Below are 10902 nucleotides of genomic sequence, written 5' to 3'. Positions count from 1 at the left end.
CTCACATGCAACCGTGTAACGCAGCTTCATGTTTGAATGAACAACTTTGTGTGGCATATAATGCGTAACAGAATATTCATCCAACCACATCTTCAGTTCAAGGAATGTTTGGAACTTTGACCCCAGCAAAATAATATTCTTCGGTGAGAAGGTGGCCTAACTCCAAACAATATGCCTTCGCCTTCGTCAACCACGGCTTCATCCGCAAGGCTAAGATCCTCGAACAATGGTGTCGGGTGATCCCGCCCTAATACCCTCGTGAAAGTTTCAGCCTCCTTTGCCGTGAACCCTTCCTCATCAACTTCTTCATCGGGACCCTCATCGTCCGACTCGGATGCATAGCCACGTGAGTACGGAATAGAATGGTCCATTGTCTCTTGCAAATTATATTTGTCCAAATCACCAAGGTTGTTGTCATGAAGAACAGTACCATCATTCTCATCATCATCGTGCTCATCATTAGCCTCTACCAATGGTTCATGTTGGATACAAGATTGTTGTGTTGAAAGAGGTTCAATGTTGGCCTCTTCGTTGATGCGTGGAGGACTAGCTTCAACAATCGGAGAGGCAACCCGATTCAAATCCAACTGCAAGTTAGGAACATTTGTTTTGATGGCAAATAACTCTAGAGCCTTGGCTAGTGATTCGGCCACCGTATCCATGTATGCAAGCCAACGTTGCTCGGAGTTGACACGCATGGTCTTTCAACGAATGTGCATTCTGAATCCCACATTATGCCTACCATCAAACTCAACTACATCAGTAGGGTCCATCCAATTCAAATCCTTTCGGACTTGTTCCAACAATTTAGCATAGCTAGGACAGAAATCGAACATCATGTCAAGCTCATCCGGGTCCGGATCAATACTGCCTTTTAAAAAGGCATCCTTGTCCACGTGATGAGCATAAACACATGTTCTTCCCATCCCTAAACAACACACCATACAATATTTTTTATAAGCAATCATCCAAATACTACAATATCTACTTACTAAAAATAAACCCTATTCCTAACTTCCAAACATTCATAGCACTAACCCTAACCCTATCCTAACCCTAACACAACCATAATGCAAACATCCAAACAACCCTGATCATAACCCTAGCCTAACCCTAAAACAACCATAATGCAAACATCCAAACAACCCTAATCCTAACCCCATCATACCCCTTATCCTAACATACAAACAAATACAACAATATCATATACATCCCGCATTTGAGGAAAAACTAGGGTTTCCTTAAATTTACAACAAAATGACCACAAGAGATTTTTGTTTGGATGAGAATGAGGAGATAGGGGGATTACCTTAGGAGAGGGATTGGACAACAAATGCCCGGTCCAAACCTTCAGATCTGGTGATTTGGAGAGGGATTTGACGAAGGGGCGACTTGAATACAAAGTTGTGAAGGGAGGGGAATGGGGAGGGGGTGGGGGAGGGGGCTGGTCCGTGGCTGGATAAGTCGCAGTGTGGCGCCTAAGCCTTCGGCGCCACACTTTACAGGGTGCGACGTCTGAGGCTTAGGCGTCGTGCTACCTGGGGGATGGGCCCGCTCTGCCAGGTGGCCGGGGAGTGTGGCGCCGACGGCTTAGGCATCACACAGTGTAGTGTGGCGCCTAGGTGTCGGGCGCCACACGAGAGGGTCAGATGAATGATTTATTTATTTTTGCTTTCGAATTTACTTCGTGACTTCTTTCGCTTTAGGAGTCATTTTTATCAATTCACCAAACGCGTCCCTAAACCTCAAGAAAGAAACTTGAGGCCTTGACCTTGACGCACCAGGCCCCGCCCTTTACCAAGAAGCATCAAATCGGCTGAACGCAAACCCCCACCACGCCACCGCCGATCGCATCGCGACCATGGACGACGTTGTCACCGACGCGCCGCCGCCGTCCCGCTTTTCCCCCGACGACCTCGACAACTTCGCCGCATCCCTGCCGCAGCCCACCCCCATCCTCGTCGCCTCCCCAAACCCTAGCCCCGCCCCGCGGCTCCTCGTCGTCCTCATCTCCCCCACCTCCCTCGCTCTCCTCCCCTCCCCGCCGCCTCCTCTCCACGCCTCCCTCCTCCTGCCAGACCTCCCCCTGCAGCAGTCCCGCGCGCCCATCCGCGTCTACCTCCACCCGTCCTCCGGCGCCCTCCTCGCGGTTGCCCACGGCGCTATCCCCACCCACCGCGCGCGCGCCGCCGCCAGGAGCCTCATCTCCGGGCTCCAGCCGGAGGAGGTCCTGGTCCTCGACGCGGTCCGGAGCGGCGCGTACAGGGGCAGGCTCGCGGCGGACGAGCTGGTGGAGGGGAAGCTGGAGACCGGGGCGGCGCGGCGACGGGGAGGCGTGGGCGCGGCCAAGGGCGTCGCGACGTTGGCCCCTCCGGGGAGCGTGATGGACGGGCTCGGCGCCGCCGTGATGACGGAGTGCGAGATCCGGGGGAAAGCCGCGAGCATGGTGGTGACCTGGCCGGCGGCCGCCAGGCCATCCGACTTTGGGGTCATGCGGCGCGTTGCGGCGGAGCTCGGCGTGGATCTGAAGGCCGCGGCCCGGGTCTCCGGCCGAGCCGGGTTGGGCGCGCTGTATACTTGAGATGATATGATATCCCTTCCACTTCTCTGTGCTCATGGTTCGTCAGTGGTGTTGTTTGGCTTTTGCATTTGAGAAGACAAGTTTTAAGAGAAAAATCCGAGATGTATCAGGAATTCAGTATTCAGCAAATTAAAATTACATTACAGTGTTGAGTGTTCCTGTGCCTGCGTTGAGAACTTGTGTGTGCGTAGCTGCCGTTTCTGCGTTGAGAACTTGTGTGTACGTAGCTGCCGTTTCTGCGTTGAGAACTTGCTGCCTATGTGTTGTTTCGAGTACTTGTTGTGCCGCACTTGACATTTGATCATGCACAGAACAATACTGAACACAAGAACAAGCCGTGTGAGAAAGCCCAAATTTTTAGAAAGATTAACTGAGAGCCAGATTTTAAGTTCTTTTCTTACACCTAACCAGATTTTAAGCTCCAACCTTTTCTTTTGAAACTTCAGTAATAATAACTGTATATAAAATCAAAAAGTTGTTACATCGTCCACCATCCACCTTAGAGACACAAACTAGTAACTACTACTAGAACTTTACGGTCCTAACTTGATCCTAAACCGAACAGACGTCTAGATTAGAGGATAAGAATAGGGTCCGTCTACGGCACATGTAGGTGTGTCCTAGTTACTTTGCATATCTAAGTGACTCAACAACATAGAAGAAAAATAAAAGAAAAACTACTCGCATAAATCTCAAACATAAAATCAATGACATAAACTTGGATGTGCAATATTTATGGCCATCTATATGTGCTTTAGTAAAATCGATAAGAATAACCAATACTCGAAAATCGGAGTTTGTGTCTCAGGTGATGCGCCCGAACACCGTTAAGTTGTACTTTGCTTTGCCCTATACAATAAAGATTACGTATTCATTTTTCTCCATAACCTGTATATGAACCTTAATCCCTCAAAAGTCTTGTGTGGCACAAATTCTACTCCCTCCGTTCCTAAATATAAGTCTTTTAAGATATTTTACTAGGAGTCTACATACAAAGCAAAATGAGTTAATCTACATTCTAAAGTATGTCTATATACATCCGTATGTAGTTCATTAATGAAACCTTTTTAAAGACTTATATTTAGAAACGGAGGGAGTAGTAAGGAACAAGGAAAGCTAAAATCTAAAAAACAGTGGTGATTTTATTTCATTTTTTGCAAGAACAAATAGTGATAAATATATCCCATCAGTTGTTGCTATCAAAAGTAAAGTAGCATGGCAATTTCAGATTGAAAAAAATGCTAAGAGAACATGATGGAGAAGGCAACTTTTATTATTGATCGCTGCCACACACACTGCGGCAGAACAAGGAACACACTGGAGATGCTGCCAATCTTCCAAGAGAAACAAAATATGGTGGGGAAAAAGAAATGCATGGGGGCACCAGCCGAAGGTGGTATACTAATTGGAGCAATAAATGGAATAAATTGTTTTAAGTACTCCCAGGAGAGCAAGGTATCCGGTTAAAATTAACCCTACAACCTGGCATGACATCCTCGCAAGACTGAGAACCAGAGGCAAATGTAGCATCAGAAATGACACCAGAAAACTGCTCTTTCGGAACGTCAATAACACTGCCTACCGAGCTGCAACAAGGTTGCAAAGCTTTGGGAGGGAGGAGGAGGAGCTCTCCCTCACCGTTGCTCGGAAATTGCAGCTCCACAGTATCACAAGCATGCCCGTTAGCATGGTTGATGCTGAGGCTTTTGTCTTCAACATCTGAGCCAACCTTGTCTTCTCCTGTGTTGCTGCAATCTTTTGCCAACCCAGCTTTACCAGACATGCTAATAACTGTTGCATGATGAGGCTCGTCGTTATTTTGTACTTCGTCACACGTATCAGTACAAGGCAATGCCTGATCCTCCCGGACTGCAGCATTTTCCCCCTCCACCATGTCCACAGAAGCATCCTTGATCATCTCTTCACTTTCTAGTTGTGAAGATGATGCAAGAGCTTTGGACTTCCTAGAACCAGTGCTTAAACTATAAAGCTTCATGGCTTTCTGTAGAAATTAACACATATCAGTAACCAACACGGGTTCAACATGGAGCAATGCATTCAAAGATTGCTATACTTTATGGCAGAGGGCTATAACATTAAGAAGGTTCTGATGTAACAAGTCCCAGACGTAATATAATTTTTCCATTAACCTCATAGCCATTAAACACAAAGATACTTCATTTCGCTGCTGAACAAGCCACAGTAGCATTATTACTGTACTGGATTTAAAGTAATGTAAACATGTTTGGCTAAGAAAACGATGATAGTAAGCTCAACAGGACAATAATTTCAAGTCAAACAAGTCAACATAAAAAGGTAGTTAAGGTTTCAAGACTCTAGGTTGTCTAGGCTGGGGATTAAACATGCAACATAGCCATTGTGGCATACTTCATGGACAAATTTTAGACTTTCCAGTGCCATGTATGCTAACACAAGTCAAATTTTGGGAACAGACAGCTCTATGGTTCAACACATAGGTGGCTCAGTTTGTCCTTTCAGCTTAGAAACCATATAGCCTATTCCACGCAGGTATAGAGATTATGTTTTCTTCGCATTATCACGTGATGAAAAATGCCCCAACCGAGAAGCTTGAATAATATGGTGAACAGCACATGTGACAATTATTAAACATAATCATTTATGCACTGGCCTATCGTAAAATTCTGTAAGTGAGTCATCCAAAAAATCATAGTTAATATTGGAGAAATGTACCTCAAATACAGAAGTTACTTTCCCTGAAAATATGGACTCTATCATGCATTTGAAACCTTGAGCTTGATGCCCATGCTCATCTTTATTATTCTGAAAAAGGAACATGATGCATGGTCAATGTTGATAAAATGGAACTTCTAAAACTAAACATGTAAATCATTCCAGCTACCTTCAAGCACCGACGCATGGTAGATTCACACGATCCAGCCAGCTCCAACTCCCCCGCCATTGTACTACATTTTTTGTACAACTCTGGTGAAGCAAGGCTTGTTGAAATATCAAGCCTCTTAAAGTAGTTAGAGCAAAATCGAGAATCCACTTTTACATTAGAAGGCCCAGGAGTTGCCTCAGGTCTATTTTTTGGAGCATGTGCATCAGTTTTCTCAGCATTGGTCCCAACTGTTTTGACTTCAGAGCTTTGACTTTGATTTTCAGCTGGGAGTTGCATTAACAAGGGCTTGTCAGAAATATGAGATGAAAGTGGCAGCTCTGACTCTGACTGCTGATGAAAATTAGGATCATTATTCCGGCCCAGTTCTTCTCTGCCATAGCTGTGGGAGTATTCATCGAAGACACTTCTATTTGCGTCCCAACCAGGTACCCGAGAGAGATATGGGTCTTCTACAGGATTGTGCCATGTAAATGATTGTGCACAATGAGGAAAACTTTCAGGATGTCCATGCAAAGGATAATGCATCCCAGCATGATTCGTATCCATAGATGGCCGCATCCCAAATAAAGATTGAGGGAACTGGTGGATAGCTGGATGAAAACCAGGGATTGGAGGCCCATGCTGGAAAGGACCAAAACCACTTGGTGCTGGTGAAGGCCATGAAGACGGATTATTCCAAGTGTTACCATGCCCTCTTGCATTATCAACAGTACCACTTCTTCTTGAGCGGCTGCTTGATCTGCGTTCTCTAATCTGGCTCCTATTATCATCATCAAAGGATCTTTGATTGTCCATCTCAGGTCTATCACGTGGCAGATGGAGATGCCCTGGTGATGCACTTTGATAGTTCTGAGTAGCTTGACGATTCAATAACTCATGATTTCTGGTATTACCTTTCTTCATTGAGCCATCAACAGCATCATGATTATGCCTCAGATTGCTCCGGTTCGAAACTTGACAATCACCAGCTGATGGTGGTCTGTCATTAAAATGGATTGGTCGGCCATCAGATCTCAAACTTCTACCATCTTTTGAGGGAAGAGAGGATTCATTGTTATTTGCATCAGTTTTACTAAGACCTTCAACCGATTGAAAGTCAGATGTTCGTCTATGTCTTCCAAGAGCAGCACCATTATCCCTGGGTGAGGATTCTTCTTGTTTAGGGACATGCCTGAAATAAATAATAATTTAATAAAATTCTAGATATCCACATCCGTGCAGCTGGGACTTGTAGTTTTACAAACAGAAGTCTTTTAAAATAGAGAAAATAATCTTAGAATTTCAGTACCACAATCACATGCAGGAACAGATGATGATAAGTGCCCACAATTACTAGAACAGCTTACGTGTTTTCACTCTTACCAGTTCTAAGGTCTGTTAGAAACAGGCCATAAATACATGTCAGAAAGAGAAAATGGAACTGAATTTGGATTTTGGACTCGAGTAAACTCTCATCAGATCCATCTCCAATAAGACAAATCAGCTCCATCAATAAACACTACCCAAGATTAGCTTAAAATAACTTTCATATACTCTAGATCTCTTCATAACGAGTCAGGTGCTCTTACTACTTGCCATAGGAGATCTGGATTTGTTTACTTCAGTTATTGACCTTCTTATGCTTATGTATTTGTGGCATTATAGAACATAACAAATTTATTCAAACACAATCGACTTCGAAAGACACTAAGGTCGATATCAAGATGCAGTCTCTCCAATTTGAACAGTTGAAATGTAATGTAATGCGGAGAAGAATGCAGATATCAAGGTTTTAGAATTACCTGCTTTGCTCCTTCACAGGATATGTGCTGGATCTGGTGGGGCTCTTCCTCTCAAAATCCCTCCTCCGAGAATCAACCTTCTCATATTCCCGTCTACGGTCTTCACTGGATACAACTGAGCCTACATCAGACCTGCGTTTAGAATCCCCATGATATTCTTTTGCATTCCTGGGTTCCAGATCACCATTATGAACGCTTTCTTCATAAAACCGTTTCTTCCCTTTGCTGTCATCTCTATACTTAGAGCTCCTACGATCAGCAGCAAATGTGTCAACCTCATTATCATGGAGTCTATTTTTATTGTGCCTGCTCTCTGAGTAATTATGTTCCTCTTTGCAGTGCTTTTCCAAAGACCTGTCTCTAGTGTTGTCCTTTGAGGATCGCACATCCAATGACCCACCATCTTGACTCCTATGATATCTATAACTATCATCTCGATGTTTCTCTCTAGAGCTGTTATCAGATCTTTCATTCCTAGGTTTCTCTTCATCTCTAGGCTTATCTTTGTATCTTTCGTCCTTATATCTGTCGTCCTCTTTAGATCTTTCCCCTTTGTATTTTACATCCCTATGTCTATCTTCGTGTCTCGACCTTTCCTCTTTGTACCTTTCATCTCTATGTGATTCCTCATCTTTATGCCTATCATCTTTGTGTTTGTCATTGCCATGCCTATCCTGAGCTTTGGATCTATCATCTCTATATTTTTCTTCTCTGCGTTTTTCCACACCTCTAGGCATGTCATCTTTCAATTTCCCATCTGTGTGTTGCTGCTCATAACATCCATCAGTTTTGGTACGAACATCCCGAGGCATGGTTTGCCTTCCCTTGCTGCCACTTTGTAACTCATCTTTCGCAGCAGACTGATCCTTTGTTTTCCTGTGCCTCCCATTCTTTTCGGATTCTCCACCGTGTAACTCATCTTCACGATGACGGTCTGCTAATAGAAAGAAAAATAATATGATATCAATAGAAATTATATACAAACGCTTCAGAGATATAAAACATGATCAGAAGGTCCAACTCACAACAAACCCACACTAATACCCTCTTGATGACTATGGTATCAGTCCTAAGATTATGACCATAATAGCAATCGCTGGATTTTGTAAGCTAATTAAACCATAGCATATAATCAGGATGTAGGCTGTATCCTTATGAGAAGACATATATAGAGCATACACAAATATAACAAATGAAAATTGTTGAGTGGCTATGACAGTCCGAGAGCTTATTTGAAAACTGAGAACAATAAATAAATGATAAATAAGACAAGCATAAACAACATCCATTCTAACACTTCATATGAACAAGTCACAATTAACTTACTACACATTGAATCCATCTTCACAACTGAAAACATGATTCATTTATAAATTACATTCCCTCCGCCCAGAAATGTAAACCTGCATAATTGTCTGTGCAGTCTAACACAATCCTAATCATCAAAACAAACTAGGCAGTTGAAAACTCTGCAACTCACACATGTGTGTACACACAATGTAAAAATTCAATATTGTACAAAAGCATGCAACATTTCTGCAGACTTCAACGAGCAAAGAGTTGTCACCAATTTTGCATAACTACTCACTGACACTGGCATACAGATCCATATGGCATGTGGTGCTCAATATAAATTTCAGATCTAGGCCCTTGTATGTACTCAATCCCCATGAAAGGTGAATGACTCATAGGTAGTACCACCATATGTTTATACCATTGGGAAGGATGCCAAGAGAAGCAGAGTCATAAGTAATTTGCAAGGTTCATGGAAACAAAAATTTAGCTAGCATTCAGTATGGATTTCTAGTTGAAGCAGAGAAAATACACAAGTAGAATAGCATGCACAAAAAACAAATAGTAATACCAACTCTCATTAGACTGGGGCAAAGCTATAATACTGCAACTCATGAGTCATACCTACATGAAACAAAAGCTAGAGATTCCTCCTATATTACAAAAATCACTAGTCAAGGAAGTACGAGACAAACAGATGTAAGATATGACCAGATTAAGGCAAATGTTACATAATAAGAGGTTATGCTCTCCATGATGAGTAAAATCAGACAAAAATCAAGCAAAGAATCTTCAATAATCTCATAACATCATATGATATTAGATTCTAGATTTAAGTTAAGTAACCTGAGCACTTGTACTTTCTCCTTCTGTTGCTACCGATATCTCAAAAAGAACTATGCGATCTGATAGGTGTTCATGTTCCATATGATGCTTTGGCCAGTATAGCAAGTGATACTTCACCATGACTATCTACCAACAGTTTTAAATAAGAGCAAGCTGAAAAATACGTACCATCAGTTCCTCCATTAGAATAATTCTTGGTTTTATTGCTGTCCAAATCTCGTGTTTTCACCTCTTTGTTTCTTGGCATGGCTTTCAATGATGCATCATGCGTGCCCTCACTCCCCTTTTCATGATCCTTACTCCTATCCTTGACAATCTTATACTGCTGATCCATACCGTCTTCTTTCAGCATCAACACTTGCTTGCTGTCTTTCGACTTCTCTGTCTCAAGCTCCCTACCCTTCTCCTTCAGTCGGTGATGCTCCTCCAACAATGATGTCTCTTTATCTGACTTCCTTCTGGCAACCTCGCTGGACCTATCATATTCCTTACTGGACTTCCTTGCAGACTTCCCCTTCACATCGCCATCTGAATTCCTGGACTTCTTCGAGTCATGGTAACTGACCCTCTCATCTTCTTCCCCGTGACTCCACCTGTCATCCGCGGTGGCATTATCCTTCTCCCCCCTGCTCTTCCTCTTCTTCTGCCCCTCGGCCGACGAAACAGATGCCTCGCCGGCATTGGGAAGCTTTGCCGGCCGCTTCTCGTGGCCCTCCGAGCCCTTGGAGGCCCTGCAGGCGTTCGCCTTCCTATCCTCCTCCTCCCACGGCAGCGGATCCTCGTCGGAGTCCGACCTGTCCCGCTCCTCCCGGTCGTGCTTGCGGGACCTTCGTCGCGTGCTCCTCGGCATCGTCTCTTCCAAGCCTCAATCCCACGGCCAAAGGTTCACCAGAGCCGCACCTATTTGAAACCCTGCGCCCCCTGAATCCTCGATAGTGGGGTGGAACCCGAGCAGACCGTACGCAAATCCACCAGAACTCCTCGTCTCGCCGCGGCAACCGCCGAGGATACTCCGAGCATATATAAGCAAGCAGATGCAAAAGCTTGCGGGGAAGCCGCAGGGATTCACCGGGGCTCGAGTCCGACGACGCGGCGGCGGGGGAGTGGGGCCGAGCGAACTGGGCTAGTATTCGGATATCGGCGGCGGCGGGTGGAGACTTGGACGAATCGAATCGAATCGAATCGGAATGGAACACGAGCAGCAGCCGGATAGGCGGAGGAGGGATTGGGATTGGGAATTGGAGGAGGGGAACGGGCGGGGGCGGGGGCGAGAAGGGAGAGGGACGCGATCGCGGATTTTTGGGTGATTTATCTTTTTTCTTTTTCCAAACAAAGCTTCTGTTTCCGCTAGGGCGTCGCGTCTCGCGCGTGGCGTGTAGCAGGTGGGCGTGACGGAAATACCCACCGCGCGGTTGCGTCGGCTGAGCGTGGGCAACGGTTGGTATTAGCGGCGGTTCAGGGGCAGCGCAGTAATTTTGGACGAACTTTCCGTCCGCTTGTGTCCGGTTTCGCGACAT

General features: G+C 44.7%; 2 protein-coding genes across 3 annotated transcripts; one reads left to right on the top strand and one right to left on the bottom strand.

Moving 5' to 3' along the window:
* The first annotated feature begins 1738 nt into the window (after positions 1-1738).
* Positions 1739-2740, top strand: LOC123439616. The gene has a single exon (XM_045116306.1). It carries the CDS (start codon positions 1862-1864, stop codon positions 2579-2581), a length of 720 nt encoding a protein of 239 aa, XP_044972241.1. The 5' UTR covers positions 1739-1861; the 3' UTR covers positions 2582-2740.
* A 1093-nt stretch (positions 2741-3833) lies between these two features.
* Positions 3834-10678, bottom strand: LOC123443125. Of its 2 annotated transcripts, none has more exons than XM_045119397.1 (5): positions 9554-10678; positions 7247-8183; positions 5463-6636; positions 5294-5383; positions 3834-4583 (listed from the first exon to the last, which is right to left on the bottom strand). In XM_045119397.1, exons 1-5 carry the CDS (start codon positions 10233-10235, stop codon positions 4014-4016), a joined length of 3453 nt encoding a protein of 1150 aa, XP_044975332.1. In that variant the 5' UTR covers positions 10236-10678; the 3' UTR covers positions 3834-4013. The 2 variants fall into 2 exon arrangements, with proteins under 2 accessions (XP_044975332.1, XP_044975333.1); XM_045119398.1 differs by having other exon boundaries at positions 7247-8180.
* Positions 10679-10902: the final 224 nt, after the last annotated feature.

Source organism: Hordeum vulgare, chromosome 3H, assembly GCF_904849725.1.
Source record: "Hordeum vulgare subsp. vulgare chromosome 3H, MorexV3_pseudomolecules_assembly, whole genome shotgun sequence".
Taxonomy (NCBI): domain Eukaryota; kingdom Viridiplantae; phylum Streptophyta; class Magnoliopsida; order Poales; family Poaceae; genus Hordeum; species Hordeum vulgare.
Note: the sequence above shows the minus strand (reverse complement) of the source record. Positions and strands in the feature narration are given on the sequence as shown.